The sequence below is a fragment of the Nyctereutes procyonoides genome, unplaced genomic scaffold, assembly GCF_905146905.1.
Source record: "Nyctereutes procyonoides isolate TBG_1078 unplaced genomic scaffold, NYPRO_anot_genome, whole genome shotgun sequence".
NCBI classification, from domain to species: domain Eukaryota; kingdom Metazoa; phylum Chordata; class Mammalia; order Carnivora; family Canidae; genus Nyctereutes; species Nyctereutes procyonoides.
Window position 1 is genome coordinate 12,174,301 of NW_026575132.1, and position 22,205 is coordinate 12,196,505.

The 22,205-nt window shown below is 37.7% G+C and overlaps 1 protein-coding gene and 2 pseudogenes across 6 annotated transcripts in view; 2 read left to right on the forward strand and 1 right to left on the reverse strand.

Moving 5' to 3' along the window:
- ABI2 (abl interactor 2) overlaps window positions 1-22,205 on the forward strand; it is a 125,643-nt gene continuing 103,438 nt past the window's right edge. For 2 of the 6 annotated variants that reach the window (XM_055345223.1, XM_055345224.1), the window contains exon 1: window positions 1-372. In XM_055345223.1, coding sequence (XP_055201198.1) covers window positions 256-372 — 117 coding nt within the window. In that variant the 5' untranslated portion in view covers window positions 1-255. The remainder of the gene's footprint in view (window positions 373-22,205) is intronic. The other 4 variants (XM_055345226.1, XM_055345228.1, XM_055345225.1 and 1 more) reach the window with 2 other exon arrangements.
- Window positions 11,749-12,205, forward strand: LOC129522807 (40S ribosomal protein S18-like; annotated as a pseudogene).
- Window positions 18,475-19,376, reverse strand: LOC129523052 (annexin A2-like; annotated as a pseudogene).

Below are 22,205 nucleotides of genomic sequence, written 5' to 3' on the forward strand. Positions count from 1 at the left end.
GTCCGTCGGTCGCCGCGGTGACCGTCCTCCGAGGCCGTCGGCTCGCGCCCCGCCCCCGCCCCGCGGCCCCCTCCCCTGTGGCGCGCCGGGGAGGGGGGGTGTTTCTCGCTCCTCCCGAGTTGCCGCCGCCGCCGCCGCCGCTCCTCCTCCTCCTCCTTCTCCTGCTCCTCCTCCCCCTCCTCTCCCCGTCTTGGGTTTCCCAGGCGCTGCCGCCGCCGCTACCTCTGCGGTCTGTATGAGGAGGAGGATGTGAAGATGGCGGAGCTGCAGATGCTGCTGGAGGAGGAAATCCCGGGGGGCCGCCGGGCCCTCTTCGACAGTTACACGAATCTGGAACGGGTGGCGGATTACTGCGAGAACAACTACATCCAGGTGCGGAGCCGGTCCCGGGCCGGGCGCGCGGCGGGGTGAGGGGGGGCGGGGGGATCCCCGGGGCCCGGGGCCGCGCGCCTGAGGGGGCGCCGAGGCCGCGGCGGGGCCGGGGAGCAGGGCGGGAGCTGGGGCCCGGGACTTGGCCAGAAGCCTCCGGCTGCGGGAGATTGTGGCTTTGAGACACCTTAAAACGCCCTGAATCAGCCCTCGGTGCGGGGCGTGCGTGTGTGGTGTCCCCGCCTCTCCGCTGCTTCTCCCCCTCGGCCGCCCCCGCACGCGGCGCCCGGCGGGGCTTGCGAGGGCGGAGGAGGCGGACGGTGTGGTTTCTTGGATGTGACAGAATTCTGTTCCCCGCTAGGGCAGGGGTGTGTGTGTGTGTGGGGGGGGGATTGATGGATGCCCCTCCCCCTTCCCTCAGGCTCTGGAGGATTTTTAAGGGGCTCTGTTGCTGCAGAGTAAAGTGCCTCAGTTTTATAGTCCTATAAAGGCCTCGAGGGGCTGGTGATTTTGTTTATTTTATAGTTTCTAATCGGGGAATACAGTAGGAGAGCAGTTGCCTCTTGTTGGAAGTTACTGCCATTTTCCTCCCTATGGAGAATGAGAAACTGCACGGTAATAAGCATCTCCTCTCCCCACCCTCCACCCCCCAATTCCCCTTTAGCAGACCTAATTTTCCTGTGGGGGGAAAAACTGTATTTTTCAGCCAGGATTAGGAGAGGATCCTCATGGTTTAATTTTTCCCTGAGATGGTTGGTTTGGCGCGGGGGAATCGTAGGGGTAACGCTGTGTCTGTGTGTGGAGGTGGGGTGTCTTGGGGGAGATGAGATCCAGCTGCGCCTGGATGAAGCAAAAGAGTCTTCGGCCTAAAAAAAAAAAAAAAAAAAAAATCCTTTAAAAATGATTTGGGAGGAGAGGTTAAAGCACACAGTTTGCAAATACAGCATCTTTTGTTTTTCTCTATGGTTGATTTTTCTGAATCCCAGGTTCTACCTCCATTTTTTTCCTCTTCCCATTTAGATTCTCTTGGGATGAAGGTGGAAATGGAAGAAGTATGTTAAATTGTTTGTTTTTTTTTTCACTATCCCCCCCCACCTCCGTCTCTCCGCATCCTTCTTAATACAGCTATATTGTGAAACATTCTTCACTAAGTGTAAACTAACTAAATAGGTATTAGAATGCATAGGTTCATAAATTTTGTAAGGATGCATAAATAACTAAGGATTTGTTAGATTTTACTTGATTGGATGTATACCGAACTCTGTATTCTCTTGTAGGGATTACTGGTGTTGGAGAAGGAACCAGATATAATCCAAGTTTTTTCCCTCCAAAGAGGGAAAGTATGGCTAGTAGGAACTGAAAAAATGTGTCTCGGGTCAAAGATGCATGCAAAAAAAAAAAAAAAAAAATACAGTGGTCCATATTTGGAGGGTGCTTTGCTAATTCTGAGTGGGATAGGAAAGAGGCAAATGTTGAGTTGCTCAGTTTTCAACTGAATATATTAAAAAATCTTCTGTAGCCTGGCACTGTGTAAAGGGTTGATGATACACACCTAGTGTCTCCGGAATTTCATAGTGTAGTTAATAGGAGAGGCTGATCTGTGAGCAAATGAATAATGTAGTGTGTCAATTCATACTCTGTAAGGGACTGAAGGTAGGAAGAAGGACTGGAGAAAGCTATGCTATTCTCAGGGAATTCGCAGTCTCTAGGAGAGGCAAATCTAAAAGGACTGACCTGATAATTCTATTGCCTCCTGCAACATATTATGGGATTATAGGTCAGAAGAGACATTGAGAGTGAAAAAGTGATTTGGTAGCCGTTATTGCCATAGTAAAAAAAAAAAAAAAAAAAATAGAAACAGATTTGTCTATCTTTGGAAAATAATTTTTATTGTAATTTGAAGGTATAGTTTTTATTAGATTACAGTTAATACATGAAGGTAAAGTATATGGATTAATAAAGCTGAGAGGATAAAGGGATGAAGAGTCGTCTTTTTAAATATTTTGTACATTTCATCTAGTGGAAAGGAAAAGAACATTACCGCCACCATTATCTGTTTTAGCAATAGGAATAAAAATTTAGTGTGGTGGCATTTTAAAATTCATAGTATAGATATTAATAGAAATGGATTTAAAATATTTTTTCAATTTAGCAACTAAAATAGATTTTACGCTTTAGATTTTACACCCTAGGTTATCATCTGTTTCATGATGCAGTGGGTATATTATTGGTGTTTTTCTCTTCCCAGATGACAGCTCTTGCATGATTTGTTTGTAGTAAAGTTGATAAATAGAACATGCTGATAGTGGATTTGTGCTGACCCAGCTGTACATTTGACCCAACTGGCTCTCCTTGTGACCAGAAAACTGACCAGCAGGGTTTTTGATGCTGCCTCTAACCCTGCAGTAGATGAAAGTTAATTCATTGGATATATGATCACATTGTCAGTTTAGCCTTGTTAGAGCGTCATGCCCTAATCACAAGCTTGGGTTAACTAACGCTCATTTTATTTTGTGGAAATCTAATTTTTGCCAGTAAAGTAGAAAAAGATAAATCTGTTGATTGTATATGGCAAAGGGTAAAGTTCTTTGTTCAGTGCTCTTAAATGGCTGGTTTTAAGCATAGGAATATCCAAATAAATACGTTAAATAAGAATATTCTAAATTTGGATTATATTTAGTGTGAAAATGGAGCAAAGGAAGGAAAAATGATTGTGCTGTCCTTCTGGAAACAACTGTGTTTAAATTGTTCCTAATAAAAACCTCCTTCAGATATATTATCAGCATTAAGAGTGACTAGGTATTGCCTGTTTTAACACACACAAACCCATGTATAGCAATGTTGTCAGTAGTAGTTTTGCAGGTTACTAATGCAGTTGATGTTAAAAATTTTAAGATCATCTTTAGTAAAAATTTAAATGGTTTTCTTTTTTCAACCTCTAGAAAAAGTGATAGTAAAAATATTCTAAAATGATGGTAAAAAGTTATAACTAACATTTGCTGATATTTACCTGATTGATTTTATTTCTTATCTGTAAAAAAGGACTTAGTAATTGTTAAGGATTTTTTTTAAAGATACATGTAAGATCTGTGTGTCTTTTTTTCATTTATTAATATAAACATTGATACCTAATCTAAGAAGTATTCAGAAGTTTTAAACAATGTTTTGATTGACTTGGAACTTACATTTTTACAAGTAGAAGGATTTTAATGAGTTGCTTTAATGTGTTGGTAGATGAAATAAATTTATAGTTTTTTTTTCTAGAGTAGATCTGAGAAACTTATTTTTCCTTTATTGAAAAGATATTTATTGGGATGCCTCGGTGGCTCAACAGTTGAGCATCTGCCTGAGGTTCAGGTCGTGATCTCTGGTCCAGGGATTGAGTCCTGCATCAGGCTCCCTGCAAAGGGCCTGCTTCTCCCTCTGCCTACGTCTCTGCCTCTTTCTCTGTGTCTCTCATGAGTAACTAAATAAAATCTTAAAAATATAGATTTGTTTGAGAGAGAGAGAGGATAAGCATGTGTGCCTGGGGAGGGGGAGGGCAGAAGGACAGGGAGACAAGCAGACTCCCTGGTTAGTGAGGAGTCCCACTCAGGGCTGGATCCCAGGACCCTGAGATCATGACATGAGCTGAAAATGAGAGTTGGACATTTGACTGACTGAGCCACCTGGTGACCTTACATTTTTCCTTTTGTTAGATAAAATAGTTATTGCTTTTTGTGAGTGATAATTCACATTAGATATATAATAAATCCCATTGTCCATCACTTGGAGTATGAGCAAAATCATCCAGTAACATGGATTTGCTCAGAACAGAAATTAAAAATGTGTCTTAGGGGAAGCCTGGCTGCCTCAGTCTGTAAAGCATGCACCTCTTGATCTCAAGGTCATGAGTTAAAGCCCCATGTTGGGCATAGAGCTTACTTAAAAAAAATAAGAAAATAAAAAATACTTAATAAAAAATATTTTCAAAACATGTACCTTAAGTCTTATCTGAAATTTTTTTTTATTTTGAATAATAGGAAAGATGTCATTAGTGGCTTCCCTTTTTCATCTTTATCAATAAGGATACTCCCAGAATTCATTAAAAATTGTGTGAAAAGTTTATAAGAGCTAATAGCATGGCTTGTTACCAGATTCATTAAAAAGTAATTATTAAACAATATAAAGATTTAAAATTGTTATTTAATAAAAACTATTAGAATACATACTCACTGTTGAAAAATTATTAGGAAAAATTAAGGAAGAAACTTAAAATTGTCCAGTCATTTTGCATATGTGTCTGGTATTTACATTTTTAAATCTTTGCTATACACAACTATATATCAAAAGTGGGTTCATGTTATTACCTCTGTACCTTTCTTTAAAAATAAATTTTATTATTTTCATTGTAAAGATTTTATTTTTAAGTACTCTCTCCGGCCAGTGTGGGGCTTGAAGTTAAGATCTGGATATCAAGAGGTTTATCTTTATGTATTTGAGTTCTTCGCACAAATAGAAGCATCTTAAAGGCACCTAGTGTAGAGGAGAAAGTCATTTGAGAGTAGATAATTTCAGGACCAATATTTATATCATTCCCTGTAACTTTTGTCTTTTACTTCCACTGAGAGGAATGAACCACATAAGTGGACACCAGACTGAATTTCCCTAGATTGAAATGACTTAATTCAGGAGGATTTGATTAAGGTTTATCATCCTCAGAGAAACTAGTCCTAACAGATATTTGGTAATTGAATTTTTAGTAATAACCCAGTCATTATCAAGAGCTTTGATAAAATTGTGAACACAGACTAAATTATATTTGGACCCTAACTCTTTTTTATAATTAAAACTTTTTAAATTTTATTTTAATTTTTAAAATATTTTTTTAGAATTTTGTCATCTGTGTACTTTCTACCCCATGGTACTTAATTGGCTTCTTAATTCCGTTTATTGATTCAAGGACTGAGATTGCATTTCATTTTGCCCTACCTTGAAGAACCTCTTGGTATGAAATTACCCTTTACTCAAACAATTCATAAACTCTCCTTTACTTTGACTTCTTACTGTGGTATGATTAATGTTTGAATATGTGATAGGCTTACTTTACTCAGGGTCATCTTTTTTCTCCCAGACAATAGTTAATAACCAGATTGATCTACTTATGTGTAGAATATACCATGGAGATATTTTTGAGCATGGGATCCTTCTGGTGTTACTTTCCTTTTAAAATGGAAGGAATTTTATTTTTATTATTATTAATTAATTAATTAATTAATATAAGATTTTATTTATTCATGAGAGACAGAGAGGCAGAGACACAGGCAGAGGGAGAAACAGGCTCCATGCAGGAAGCCCGATGTGGGCCTCGATCCTGGGACTCCAGGATCATGCCCTGGGCCAAAGGCATGCGCCAAACCGCTGAGCCACCCAGGGTTCCTCTGGAAGGAATTTTAATAGCATGCAATGGCAGCGTGTCTAAATGTAATCTCAGTGAATGAATGGAAATATCCTGAAAATTAGACTATTTGTGGACTTTGACAGCTTATGATTGAATTTTTATGGGATTTCTTAATAGATTGGTCTCATGAAGTAGCAAGTGGGACAGTACCTACTTTGAATTTTTCATTTACTTTGTGTTCTTTCTCCATATATAAATCTCTAGAGGATAGAGTCATGTCTTTAAAAAAATTGGCATTTTGTCCAAAAATCAATTGAATATATGTGTGTGGGTTGGTTTTGGGTTCTGTTTTGTTCCTTTGATCTTTGTGTATACACTTTGTTCATATCAGGCTATAGCTTTATACTAAGTCAGTCTTGATGTCAAGTAGTTTGAATCTGCTTTTTTTTTTTTAAAAAAAAAAAAAGATTTTATTTATTTATTCATGAGAGACAGAGAGAGGCAGAGACAGAGGCTGAGGGAGGAGCAGGCTCCATGCAGGGAGCCCGACTTGGGACTCAATCCTGGGTCTCCAGGATCATGCCCGGGCTGAAAGGCTGCGTTAAACCGCTGAGCCACCGGGGTGCCCTGCTACTTTGTTCTTTGTCAGAATTGTTTTGTCTTTTCTAGGTCCCCTACTTTTTATTCTTTATTTTTAAAATTTTTGAAAAAGACTAATTTATATATTTATTCATGAGAGATACAGAGAGAGGCAGAGACACAGGCAAAGTTAGAAGCAGGCTTCCTGCCGGATTCTGGGATCATGCCAAAGGAAGACTCTCAACCACTGAGCCACCCAGGCACCCCACTCACCCACCCCCTGCTTTTTAAATAAATGTTTTAGAATCAGCTTTTTAATTTCTGCAGCCCTACTGGGATTTTGAATGGAATTGGAATGAATCTGTAGATCATTTGGGGACAAATTGATACTTTGACAATACTGAGTCTTCCATTCTATGGATTTGGTATTTTTTCTGTTTATTTAGGTCATCTTTGATTTCTCTTGTCATTATAGGTCTTAGAATACAAATTTTGCACATATATTGTTACATTTATCCCTAATTCTTTCATGATTTTTGGTGCTATAGTAGATAGTACTGTTTTTAAAATTTTCAGTTTCCATTCATTACTAGTTTTACAGAAATAAGATTGATTTTTGTATATTGATCTTTTTATCCTATGACTTTGCTAAATTTATATTTTAAATGTAATAGCTTTTGTTGAAGATTTTTTTTTTTATGTAGACAGTCATGTTATCAGCAAATAAAGGTGGCTTCAATTATTCCTTTCTAATTTTTTTCCTTTTATTTCCCTTTTTTGCCTTCTATCACTGTTCAGGACTTCCAGTATGATGTTGAATAAGAATGGGAATGGTGAGAACCTATGTTCTTCACTTTTTTGCAGTCTTAGAGGGAAAACAGCTAATCTTTCACTGTTACATATGAAAATAGCTTTAGGTTTTTTGTGGATGCCCTATGTTAGATTGGGGAAGTTCTCTTTTATTCTTAGTTTGCTGAGAAGGTTTTTTTTTTTAAAAAAAAAAACATGAAAGGATGTTATGTTTTATCACATGCCTTTTCTATATCTACTAAGATGTTCATTTTACTTTTAGTCTGTTGATAAGGTGAATTGTTTGGTTACAAAATATATTTTAGAAAATTGTACTTATAGAAAGTTTGATCAGTGAAGTAATATGCATTTTGAGTTCTAGACCATTTTTCTTTTAAAAGAAATGGACATATATAAATGTCTAGAAATTTGCTACAGTAAACAAGCTTGGTTAAACAGGAGTACATTGTATATGGACTGCTATTTACTCTGCTGTATGCTATATTTTTTGTGTGCAGAAGGACTGTTTATAAAAGCTTACAGCATTGTTTAAAAAGCTCATTTGTTTTCATGTTGAGATCACTAAAATAGTTACCTAAAAACTGAGAATATGATATGGGTTAAATAGCAGTTTTGAAATTAAATACTATTATGTATTGAAGATAATTTTAATTTTAGTGGCCATGTGACTGGGAGTTTATTTAACCTCTCCATCTCAGTTTTCTTATCTAAAAGATAGTATAATTACAGCAGCTACTTTATAGAGTAGTTTTGAAGATTGAGTTAATATAGCTGAAACAATACATGTTTAATCAAATCTAAGATTATCAGTTTTTAAGATACACCATTATTTTATGTGCCAGTAAATTAATGAACACTGCTTCGTAAACACTTAAAATACTGCCACTTGACTGACGCAGTTCATTTCGATTTCGATGTTAAAATATGAAAAAAATTCATCCTACAATGAAATATGCTGCGTTTGCTTTTATGATAATCATTATTAATGATGTTGAAGATTTAAATATTTTGTCATCTTTTTACCTTGCTCTTTTGTAGTATGTCTTTGGTTACTTTTTTAATTTAAAGGATTTTGATAGGATGAAATATTATATTTGAGCTTCAAAGATGCTAGGCGGTGCTAGGATTTTTTGCATGCTAGTTTCCCATGTCCTGTTTATTTTCATTTTTTTTAACGATTTTATTTATTCATGAGAGAGACAGAGAGAGGCAGAGACATAGAGAGAGGGAGAAGCAGGCTCCATACAGAGAGCCCAGTGTGGGACTTGATCCCGGAACTCCAGGATCACACCCTGAGCCGAAGGCAGATGTTCAGCCGCTGAGCCACCCAGGCGTCCCTATTTTTATTGTTTTTAATTTAAATTTTTTTTTTTTTTTGCAGTTTTTAGAAAGTAATCTCTGCATTCACCATGGGGCTCAAATTCACAATCTGAGATCAAGAGTCATGTACTCCATTGATTGAGCCAGCATGGTACCCCCACATGTCCTGTTTAACTACGAATATATGATGGCAGTATTTTTCTAGTTAAACAAAATTTCACAGCTTTTTGCAAGTAAAATGTATTCCGTAATGTTGTGGTTCACATTCGTAGACCCATAAATAGTTGTATTTTAATAGTGATATACTAACTAGGGATTCCCTGGGTTCAAAAGCTTTATCCAAAAACTGAATAATTGCTTTAGAGTGATATTCTTTTTTTTTTAAAGATTTTTTATTTATTCATTCATGAGAGACACAGAGATAGGGAGAGGGAGAAGTAGGCTCCCTATGGGGAGCCTGATGCAGGACTTGATCCGAGGACACCACCTGAGCCAAAGGCAGATGCTTAACCACTGAGCCTACACCCAGGAGTCCCTAGAGTGATATTTCTTAACTTTTTATGCCTCATGCCCTCTTTTGATAAATAAAAAAATCAACCTACCTTCCTTCTTTTATATCCATTTTATGATTATATACTGTCTTAGAGCATAACCATTATAACTTTCAGCTTCTCCAGCATTTTGCCAAGATGGAGGGATTTAGGTGAGTTAGGCCTTCTAGAGTTTATATCAGGGTGACAAATTTGGCAAAGTCCGGAGATTCAGGGAGGAGTCTTCAGATGATATATCACCAGATATTGTATTATCATATTATCATTTAGTTTATGACCACTGTAGCTCCTATTTTGAACTTATGTGTATAAGGCCATTTGTTTAAAATATGAAGACATTTATTTAACTTGACATAGTATCTTTTGAGTATACAACCTTATAGTCCTATGGTATTACTTTCAAATTTTGAAGGAGATTTTATTATAATACAAAAAATCTGATACTGCAGACAATTCTTAATTTCTAAACATTCACACTGTTATATTAATTTTCTGTTGCTGTTATAACAAATTACCACAAATTTCAGCAGTTTAAAACAACACAAATTTATTGTTTTATAATTCTGGAGGTCAGAAGTCTACAATGGACCACAGAATTATGTTCTTTCTGGAGGCTCTAGGGGAGAATCAGTTCCCTTGCCTTTTCCAGATTCGAAAGGCTGCCCACATTCCTTAACTCGTGAACCTCTTTCAGATTCCAAGCCACCAATGGCATCACTCCAACCTCAGCTTCTGTTTTCATATCTTTTTCTCTCCCTGCTTCCATCATCACATCCCCCTTTGCTCCCCTTGCTCTGTTGTCACGTTGTCTTCTCTGACTCTGATCCTCTGCTCCTTTATAAAGACCCACTTTGCGCCCACTCTGATAATCTTTCCATCTTATGTAAGGTAACATATTCAGGTTAGGGGTGCCAGGGGATTAGGATGTGCTCATCTTGGGAGAGGGAGCATTATTCAGTCACAATATCTGAACCTAACTTTTCCTTCCTGTATCAATAAATGGCAAGTCTAACCCCCTAGATACCTGAGCCCCAAACCTTGGTACTATCCTTGACCCTTCTCTTTTGCATTGGATAACAGATAACTTTATCTTCATGTGTCTAGATCTGACTACCACCACCTCCACTGCTTCCAGCCTGGTCCAAGCCACCATTATCCCTCAGTTATAGCAATAGTTAGAGTGATCTTTTAAAAATCTTAGATTATGTTCGTTTCAAAACACTCAGAGACTTCCTTTCTCACTCAGCATAAGAACTCTTTAGTTCTTGTAGGCCTTAATATTGCCAACAAGCGTCAATGATCTAGCTTTCTAGTCTTGACTCCTAATTTAATTCTTCTCCTTTCCTTTGCTTATTCTATTCCTGCCACTTGGCCTCTTTTTCTTGAACATAATAGACAAACTTCTGTCTCAAGACTTTTTTAGAGAGAATGTGTGTGTGCACATGCAAATGGCGGCAAAGGCCTGTAGGAGGGAGCAGGGTGAGAATATCCTAAGCAGGCTCCACTACCATCATGGGGCCCATTGCAGGGCTAGATATCAAGATCCCAAGATGGTGACCCGAGCAGAGATCCATCAGTCAGGTGACTGACTGAGCCACCCAGTCTCCCTCCTTTTTTTTTTTAAGTAAGCTCTGACCACTTTTATTAAAGGAAAAATTTTGTGTGAATTATTTTTCACTAGTCTGTTCTGGCGTGCTTCTAATGATAACAGAATCACCTGTGTCCAGTGACAGTCCGTGTACATACTCTATAGTATTTACCACATGCTTGCCCAATTTAATATTATTACCATGTTTGGCAAACATGGTGTAGTATTCTATTTCACATTTCCTCAAGGCTGGGCAGTTGTTGACAAAGATGACCAGTTTTACTTTGTCATGTCTAATCATTTTCAGAGTCCGCCTCTACTCCAGCAGGCACTTTCCACTTTCCACTTTTTTTTTTTTAAGATTATTTATTTATTTATTCATGAGAGACACGGGGGGGTGGTGGTGGTGAGGAGATAGAGACACACACACACACACACACACACACACACACACACACAGAGCCAGAGACACAGGCAGAGGGAGAAGCAGGCCCAGTGCAGGGATCCCAACGTAGGACTTGATCCCGGGTCTCCAGGATCGCACCCTGGGCTGAAGGCGGCACTAAACCGCTGAGCCACCCAGGCTGCCCAGCACTTTCCACTTTTCATGATGAATTGGAGCTTAGAGTTGATCAACTCCAGCAACATTTTCATCTTTTTTGGGGTCACCATCTTCCTGTCTAAGGTACAGGATGGCCCCAACCAAGAGCAGCTGCAAGGTAGCTGGATGTGAGAAAGGTCCCTCAAGACTTTTTTACTTTGCATTTACCACACCCTTTACCAGGAGTGCTTATTCTCCAGATAGTTTTATTACTGGATCTTTCACCTTTTTTATGCTTTTGACCAAATGTCAACTTATATTTTTTTGACTTAAAAGAAACCAAAACAACTTTTACTTCTTGTCTAGCTTGAAACCTGGGCACTGTGAAGATGCCAGTTTACCACTCTTGTCTTATGGACCTTGACACCAGACTCTTTGGAGACATGGCACTGTTGCCTATCAGAAGTCAGTTCAAAGGACCCACTCATAGACAAAAGATACAGAAACTGTAGATGAAGCCATATTTTACTTCAAGGCCAATGTCTTCTTCAAAAACTATGAGACCCCCTCTTCCACAGGAGGCCCGTATCCCGCTGCTGGTGGTGCTACCATGTCTGTGGTGGTCCCTAAGAAGTTCCAGTACATTCTGCGAGTACTCAACACCAATATCGATGGACGGTGGAAAATAGCCTTTGCCATACAGCGATTAAGGGTGTGGGGCGAATATATGCTTATGTGGTGTTGAGGAAAGCAGACATTGATCTCACCAAGAGAGCTGGAGAGCTCACTGAGGATGAGGTGAAATGTGTGGTCACCATTATGCAGAATCCACGCCAGTATAAGATTCCAGACTGGGTTTTGAGTAGACAAGAGGGTGTGAAGGATGGAAAGTACAGCCCGGTCCTGGCCAATGGTCTGGACAACAAACTTCGTGAAGATCTGGAGAGACAAGAAGATTTGGGCCAACAGGGGGCTGTGCCACTAACTGGAGACTCCATGTCTGAGGCCAGCACACCAAGACCACAGGGTGCCTTGGTCACACCATGGGTGTGTTCAAGAAAAAATAAACCTGTAGGTCTTGTCTATTAATAAATATTTTTTACATCTAAAAAAAAAAAGAACAAAACAAAAATCAAAATAAAACAAAAAAAACTATGAGATTCCAAAAAGCCAAGGTGAAAAAGAAATTTATACCCTGGGAATCACTAATTTTCCATTCCTGGAGAGCCTGGTTTTCCACTTAATGCGATTTATGTTAAACCTGCAAACAAAGAGGAAAATAAGGTGATAAGAACCTACTTAAAAGCAGCTCTCTTGTCTCTCTTAAAAGAGACAAAAGACTGAGACTTTGTGAGAAAGTTTTTGGTCCTCAGAATGATAAACTAGCAAGTGGTGGACTTGCTTCGTGAAGAGACGGTTCATGAACAATAGCCTTTCAGGACCTGGACAGTGAAAGGAGCTTGGGCAGATAGTTTCCACAGCCGTGGGCAGCATTTTACACCAAGATATACACAATTCTTTGCCTTTATCTGATAGTTTTATACAGAAGAGAGAAGAGAGCATGTTGAAGAGCTCTTTATCCAGAATTTGGGTGGGGGAGGGAAGAATGGGTTGTTGAAGGGTGATTTGAAATTTTCTGGAATATTAAGCTAGTAGTACTTAATAAGTAATAATAAATTTGTAACAATCCAAAAAAACCCAAAAACTTTTAAAAATTATTTTTTAATCTCAGTTTAATTAGATAATGTTATATTAGTTTCACATGGAGAATATAGTGATTCAACAATTATATACATTACTGCTTATCACAATAAGTGTATTCTTAATCCTCTTCATCTGTTTCACTCATCCTCCTACCTACCTCCCTTTTGGTAACCATTTGTTTGTTCTATTTTTTTAAAGATTCATTTATTTATTCATGATAGACATAGAGGCAGAGACACAGGCAGAGGGAGAAGCAAGCTCCCCACAGGGAGCCCGATGTGGGACTCAATCTCAGGACCCTGGGGTGTCCCTGTTCTCTATATTTAAGAGAGGTTTTTTTTGCTTGTTTCTTTTCTTCCTTCATTTTGTTTTGTTTCTTAAATTCATATTTAAGGATGTGAATTTCACATATGAGTGAAATCATATATTTGTCTCTCTCTGACTTACTTCACTTAGTGATATATACTATCTAGCTCCATCCATGTTGCTGGAAAGAGCAAGATTTCATTCTTTTTTATGGGTAATAGTCAACAGTAACAACATTTTTCTTTCTTTAAGTGAGCTTTGTGCCCAATATGCCTCTTGAACTCACAACCCTGAGATTGAGTCACATGCTCTACTGACTGAGCCAGTCAGGCACTTCATACCACATCTTCTTTATCCACTCATCTATCAATGGACATTTGTGTTGCTTCCATAATTTGGTGGTTGTAAAGCTGCAATACATATAGGGGTGCATATATCTTTTTGCATTAGTGTGTTAATATTCTTTGGTAAAATATGCAGTAGTGGAATTACTGAATCCTATGGTAATTCTATTCTTAGTTTTTTGAAGAATCTCCATACTATTTTCCACAGTGGCTAAACCAGTTTCCAGTCCCACCAACAGTATACAAGGGTTCCCTTTTCTCCACATCCTTGGCAACACTGTTGTTTCTTGTATTAATTGATTTTAGCTATTCTGATTAGGTGTGAGGTGATATCTCAGTGTGGTTTTGATTTACATTTCAAAATTCACATTTGATTTACATTTGATGATTAGTGATGTTGAGCATCTCTTCGTGTCTCTGTTGGCTATCTGTCTCTTTTGGAGAAATGTCTGTTCACATCAACTGCCCATTTTTCACTTGGATTATTTGTTGGTTTTTTTTTTTTTGGTGTTGATTTGTATAAGTTCCTTGTCTAGTTTGGATACTAACCCTTTATTGAATATATCATTTGCAAATATCTTTTCCCATTCAGTAGTACGTCTTTTAGTTTAGTAATTGTATGGGATTGTTTTCTTAATTTCTATTTCTGCTTCATTCTTGGTATATAAATATGTAAGAGATTTCTGTATTTTGATGTTATAATCTGCAACTGAACTGATTTCATTTATTAGTTATAGCAATTTTTTGGTAGAGTTCTTAGGGTTTTCTACATATAGTATCAGATAACAGGATACAAACAGTGAAAGTCATCTGCAAATAGTGAGGGATCTTTTTTCACTAGTTTGGATGCCTTTTATTTCTTTTTCTGTTGTCTGATTGCTGAGGCTAAGACTTCCTGTACTATGTTGAATAAAAATGGTGAGAGTGGACATCCTTACCTTGTTTTTGAAAAGCTGTTAGTGTTTCACAGTTGAGGATGATGTTAGCTGTGGGTTTTTCATTTAAGGACTTTATTATGTTGAGATATGTTCCCTCCAGACCTACTTTGTTGAGTGTTTTTATCATGAATGGATACTGTACTTTGTCAGATGCTTTTTCTGTGTCTGTTGAAATAATCATATAGTTTTTATCTTTTCTCTTGAAGTGATGTATTTTGTTGATTGTTCGCAAATATTGAACCACCCTTACATCCCAGGAATTAATCCCGCTTGATTGTGGTGAATGATTTTTTAAGCGTGTTGTTGGATTTGGTTTGCTAATATATTGTTGAGGATTTTTGTATCTATGTTTATCAGAGATATTAGTCTGTAAATTCTCTCTCTCTTTTTTTGTGATGTCAATATGGCTTTGGTATCAGGATAATGCTGATTTCGTAGAATGAATTTGGAAGCTTTCATCGCTTTTCTGGTTTTTTGGAGTGGTTTGAGAAGAGGCATTAATTCTTCTTTAATTAAAAAATTTTTTAAAAGATTTATTTATTAGAGAGTATGTGTGTGTATGTTCACAGGCAGGAGAGCAGCAGAGGGAGGGGGAGAAGATGTGGGGCTCGATCTCAGGACCCTGGGATCATAACCTGAGTCAAAGGCAGCTGCTTAACTGAGCTACCCAGGCACCCATAAAAACATTTTCTTTTAAGTAGGCTCCATGCCCCAAGTGGGGATCAACCTCACAACCCTGAGATCAAGAATTGTATGCTCCACTGACTGAACTAGCCAGGTGCCCTGGTATTCTTATTTAAATGTCGGTGGAATTCACCTGTGGAGACATCTGGTCCAAATGTCACCTTCCTTGATGACCCTTCTTGGTCTATGTAAAGTTATAACATACTTCTGCCCTTTGTTTGCTCCCTTTTTTACTTGTACTTTTCTTTCTATGCTTTCTTTTCTTTTTTTAAAGATTGTATTTATTTATTCATGATAGACATAGAGAGAGAGAGAGAGAGAGAGAGAGGCAGAGACACAGACAGAGGGAGAAGCAGGCTCCATGCAGGGAGCCCGACATGGGACTCGATCCCGGGACTCCAGGATCTCGCCCTGGGCCAAAGGCAGGCGCTAAACCACTGAGCCACTCAGGGATCCCTGCTTTATTTTTCTTAATATTACTTACCATTTAACCTATAATGTGTCTTATTTATTTGCCTCTGTCTCCCCTGGCTGGTGAGCTATGAGGGCAGGAAGTATTTCCCACCTCCCACTAGACAGGGAGGGCCTGGAGAGAGAGAATCTTAAGCAGTCTACACCCCAGTGTGAAGTTCAGTGGGAGTCTCAATCTTACAACCCTGAGATCATGACCTGAACCAAAATCAAAAGTCAGATGTTTAGCCTACTGAGCCACCCAGGCATCCCCAAAAGGAGTCTTTTTCATTGTCAATATCTGGAACAGTGCCTGGGACAAAACAGGCATTCAATAAATATTTGTAAAAAGAATAAGGCTTTTTTTTCTTATAAGCTGTAGAAAATATCTGTGGCAGTAATGAAATAAATGAGTTTTCCAAAATGGAAGAGTTTGTACTTGTGTGTACAGGTAAATGAAGCTGGTGAATACTTTTCATTTATCCAGGATATTTAATATAGATGTGACCAACAGAATTGTAAGTGGTATTTCACATGTGGCTAATGCTTTGGAGTTAATTCTGCAGTTCACTTGCTTTCACTTTGTGCATGGCTTATTCTATAGTGGATGCTCATTAAATGTCTGAATAGATCTCTAATTTCTTGTATAGTGAGTAAGGGAGATATTTCCATTTTCATTTATTTACTTTTTAAAAAGATTTATTTTAGAGAGAGAGAAAGATCATGAGTAGGAGAGGTGGGGGAGTGAGAAGAAACTCAAGCTGACTGTGTGCTGAATGTGGAGCCCAATGGGGGGGTGGATCCCACAACCCTGAGATCACAACTTGAGCTGAAACTGAGAGTCAGGTGCTCAACTGACTGCCACCAAGGTGCCCCAAGATACTCCTGTTTTTGAAAATCAGTTAAGTAAACTCAAACTTAGTTGTGATTGCTAAACTAAAATTTTGCAAAGATAGGAATTGTGTTCAATTTTTTTTTGCCTGTGTCCCGTCCTTTGTTGAATAAAATGATTGAAATTATATTTTCTACCATTAAAATTTTTTACATATATATATTTTTCTCCATTCAAGAAATAGTATTCATGCTAGAAATCATTGTTAACTCATGGAGTTGTCTAATTCTATTACCATTTTGATTGCTATGAGGAGCCTCTGTTTACTGAATTCTGAATTAGTGGGGTTTGGACTAAATATAACGTGGCAGTACTTTCCTTTTGTTGTTCTTGCTGACTGCTGTTTGGCTTTATCCATTTATCTATTGAAGACTTTGAATAGAGGCAAGGAGATGCATTGTTAGGGACTTCCAGAACCTACAAAACAAGATTGAATAAGGGAAGTAACAAAGGATGCCAGGCCTTTTCAATATGTAGTACAAGTCTTCTGCCAGGAGATCGCATTTGAATAATGATCCCTTCTCTTCTCCCTTAAAACCTTTTATTCTAGAAGAACAGACCGGGTTCAGAAAAAGAATTTGAGTAACTTAGTTTAATATATAGTACTATTTTTGAGAGAAGAAGAAATTAAAATTTATTGATGTTAAATTTATAGTTTCTAGGTTTTTGTCCTCTGCACATTTGCTTATATGAAACACATATAATTACAAATTTTATTCATGTGCAAATAGCAAAACCTCCATATAACATAAACTTAATGTTAGAAGTTTGGTTTGCAGTGTAGATGTGTTATATACATGTAATGACAAGGCATTGTATCTCAACTTTTTCTTGAAGTGAATAAAGACTGGGTCTCCTGTATTATTAACATGACTTTTAGAAAAAGATTAGAGTTTGATTAATTCAGATTGTTTTAATACTATTTGATGTTATACATAGACTCTCTTGATACAAAATGTAAATTAGATCAAGTCATTTTGGCTACTAATGATCCCGGTCTCCTCTCTTTCTAAATATAACAGTTGTCATCAGTTTGTTAAAAACCCTATTTAATTGATTTTTTTGGGGGGTTTTGTTTTATTTTAAACAACATTAACATAACAGAACTTACCATTTTAACCATTTTAAAGTGTAAAATTCTGTTTTTTAATATATTTACAGAATTGTGCGACCAATACCAAATCTAATTTCAGAACCTTTGCATTATCCCAGAGAAAACTTGTACTCATTAGTCACTCCACATTTCCCTGTCCCTGCACAGCCTGACAAAAACAAATCTACTTTCTGTCTCTATTTGCCTATTTTGGGCATTTAGTATAAATGGAAACATAATATGTGTCCTTTACTGTGTGTCTTATTTCACTTAATATAATAATATTTTCCGCATTAATCCATGTTGTAACATGTTTCAGCACAGGCATGCCCTAGAGATATTGGAGTTTGGTTCCAGAGCGCTGCAAGAATGCAAAAAGTACAATAAAGCAAGTCAAATGAATTTTTTGGTTTCTCAGTACATATGAAATTATTTTTACACTGTAGTCTATTGAGTGTGTAGTAGCATTACATCTAAAAAATATTGTACTTTTTGTTTAAAAATGCTTTATTGCTAGGGTGCCTGCCTGGCTCAGTTGGTAGAGCATGTGACTTTGAATCCTGAGGTTGTGAGTTTGGGCCCCACATTAGGCTTAGAGATCGCTTTAAAAAATAGTTCATTGCTAAAAAAATTCTAACCATCATCTGAGTTTACAGAGAGTCATAATTATTGGTCACAGATTACCATAACAAATATAATAAAAATGATAAAATTTGAAATTGTCAGAATTACCAAAATGTGACAGAGACATGAAGTGAGCAAATGCTGTTGGGAAAATGGCACCTATTGACATGTTTGATACAGGATTGCCACAAAACCTTAATTTCTAAAAAAACAAAAAAAATCTCCAAAATAGTATCTATGAAGCACAATAGAATGAGATATGGCTCTACTTCATTCCTTTCTATGGACAGGTAATATTTCATTATATGGATAGACCACATGGATAGCCCTTCATGGAGTCATACATTTGGTTGGCAAAATGCATTGTTCTGAATGCACTGGACCAGGTTCAGGAAGCATTTTTGAGGTCTCCTTCGGCCTCCTTCTTAATGTTCTCCAGCATGTCATTAGGGCTGTAGCTCTTGTATCTTTCAAATACTTTCTGGAGGTGACCCACATTCCTCTTAGTCATGATGCTGATCTACTTGGGCATATCAGTTCCTTTCCTCTTCACTTCAGCATCATAGAGATCCCAGGCATCTTGGTCAGTCAGTTCATAATCAATGACATTTCATAATCAGTGACTATCCTCTGCTCTTCTGCCCTTTGCAAGGGCAACCATCAGCTTGCGGAAGTCACCAGATGTGTCAGAAATGATGTCCTTCTCCAGATCAGTCTTGCACATTTCCTCGTAGACTCTATTTCCTGAAGTTCTTGGTTGGTCCTTGAGCAGATGATTTCAATGAGGGACTCATCAGTCCCCTAATGTTAGTTTCCTTCATGGAGGTTTTCAGCTCAGAAGCATCATACTGAGCAGGTGTTTTCAATAGGCCCAAAATCATGGTCTCTAGGTGGCCTGACAAGGCTGACCTCAGTGCTGATGCAGGTTCCTTTTTGGTCCTTCTCTGGTAGGCAAAAGGCAGTAGCCTTTCTCTGTTCATTGCTGCAGTTGGTCACAATGTTGGCAGTGGTGACCTCATCCACACCTTTGGTCTTGATGGCCATTTCATTGTTCAGAGCATAACGCTCAGCATCAAAATTGGTGTATACTTTGACCAGCCCATATGCACTTGGGGGCATGGACTGATCACCTTCCAAGATGAGCTTGAAGAGAATTTTGTGAACAGTAGACATTTTGAAAGAAGCTGGGCCGGGTGCTGAGAGCTGCGAGTGCCCTCAGTTGTAGAACCAGAAATTCTGTTCTTATGTCTTCAAGTTCATTAATCTTTTTTTGTTCTTGTAACCTCTTCTGTTTATATCTGATGTATTTTGTCTCAGACATTATAGTTTTCATTTCTGGGAGTTGTTTGGTTCATTTTATATTGGCTAGGTCTCTGCTTACCTTTTTAAATGCACAGATATGGCTATAATAGTTATTTTAATGTCCTTGTTGCTAATTTTAACATTTGTGTCCATTCTAGATTGGCTTCAATTACTTTTTCTCCTCATTATCAGTATATTTTCCTCTTTTTTTACATTGGTAATCTTTGATTACTACTTTTTGTCATTATTAATTTACTTGATCTTTATCATCCTATAAATTGTTCTTAAGCTTTATTCTTGAATGCAGTTAAGTTGCTTGAAAACTATTTGATCCTTTTGTGCCTTTTATAATTTGTTTGGTGTGAACGGTGGAGTTTTTTAGTCTGAGCTGATTATTCCTCAGTACTCAGAAGGCAACTTCTCTTTGTATAACCAGTGCCCCGTGAATTGAGAGCTTTTCCATTTTGGCTGGTAAGACCACACACTATTTCCTAACTTGTATGAGGACCAGGCACTCTTCATTATAATCCTCTTGGTTAAGTCTCTCTGCACCCCTGGATAGTTTTCTCTTATGCATGTATTGATTAATCAGTATTTTGCTGAATACTAAAAGGAGACCCTCTGCACATGTCTGGATTTCTCTGTGCAACACTATGTTGCTTTTGACTTATGAATTGTATTTACACATCTTCCTAGCTTCTTGCCTCTTCTTGAACTCCAACTTCTGCCAACTGTACCAGTAATATCTATTTTAGCAGAATTCTTTTCTTCTTCCAATCTAGGATCCAGTTTGGTATTTTTTATTATATTTATTTGTCATGTCATGACATGTCATGTTCTTAATCTAAAAATTCCTTAAAAAAATAAAACAATTCCTTACTTTTCTATATTTTCAACACATGGACATTTTCTAAAGGCATGTGCCAGTGTTTTGTATTGCTTTTTTTTTTCTTTAGGTTGTCCTTCAATTTGGGTTTTTCAGATTGTTTCCCTGTGATAACATTTAGTTATGCATTTTTGTATATTAGGCAGCAAGTGGTGATAATAGGTTCTCAGCATAGTGCATTATATATTAGGAGTGTGTGCCATTATTGGGGATGTTAAATTTGTCTACTTGTTTCAGCTGCATTTATCATATTTCTGTTAATGTAAAGGTACTTTTTTCCCCTTTTTTTTAAATTTTTTTATTTTTTTATTTTTATTTTTTTTACTTTTTTCCCTTTTTAAATGATTTTCTCACATTACTTTTCATATACACTTATGATTTTTGCCTGAGACAGTTATTGCTTTGGTAGTTATAAAATGATATATTCATTTGATAGTTGAATGGGGAAATGAATGGGGGATTACATTTCTGTTCTAGCTGTGGTTTGTACTGGCCAGAATAGTGTGGGAACATTAGGTGTTTCTGTGGCTTTGTTGCATTGTCCATTTACTAGGTTCATGAGTATTGAGTGCTAAGATGTGGTACATATACTTTTTGGATGATTCACATTCACTAAGCATGATGGGGTTCTAGGTTCATCAGTAATTATATGCTAATTTCCTGATCATAGCATAATAAGATGGTGTGTTTCTCAGATTAAGAGTTTCCAGTGGTTGCATTCTGTTTATTCTCACATCTCTAATTGTTTTAGATATATCTGCTCTGTGTGGGGCAATTTGGTGATTTTGTTATGTATATAGCTGGAGGTGCATCCTAGAACTTATTCCTCTAGTGTTTTCTATTATTTTCTACTGTTTGGGAAACAGTGCCTTGTACAGATTTCTTAAAGTGAGTGTGGCTCTGTTCCCCCAGCTTTATTGAGATATAATTGATATATAACATTGTGTAAGTTTAAGGTGTACACTTGATGATTTGATACATGTATATGTTGTGAAATGATTGCCACAATAGGATCATACCTCTATCATGTCACATACTTACTGTTTTCTCGGAGGCAGCAATGAGCACATTTAAGATTTACTCTTTTAGCAACTTTCAAGTATATGATATTTTAACTGTAATCACCATGGTGTACTTTAGATTCTCAGAACTTAATTCATTTTAGAACTAGAAGTTTGTACCATTTGACTGATACCTTCCCACTTCCCTTACTCTACAGCATTTGGCAGCCACCATTCTATTCTCTGTTTTTATGAGTTTGACTATTTTAAATTCCACATTTAAGTGAAATCAGACAGTATACATCTCTCTCTAACTTATTTCACTAAGCATAATGCCCTCCAGGTCCACTCATGTTGTTGCAAATGGCAGGAATTCCTTCTTTCTCATGGCTGAATAGTATTCGTGTGTGTGTGTGTGTGTGTGTGTGTGTGTGTGTGTGTGTGACAGAGAGAGAGAGAGAGAGAGAGAGAGACATTTTCTTTATTCATCTTTAGATGAACACAGGTTATTTCCTTGGCTGTTGTGAATAATGTTTCAGTAAACATGTGAGTGCAGATACCTCTTTGAGATAGTGGTTTCATTTTCTTTGTGAATATACACAGAAGTGGGAATGCTGGATTGTTTGGTAGTTTTTTTTTTTTAAGATTATTTATTCATGCTCTCATGACACACACACACACACACACACACACAGAGAGAGAGAGAGAGAGAGAGAGAGAGAGAGAGGCAGAGACACAGGCAGAGGGAGAAGCAGGCTCCATGCAGGGAGCCTGACGCGGGACTGGATCCTGGGTCTCCAGGATTACGCCCTAAGTTGAAGGTAGTGCTAAACCGCTGAGCCC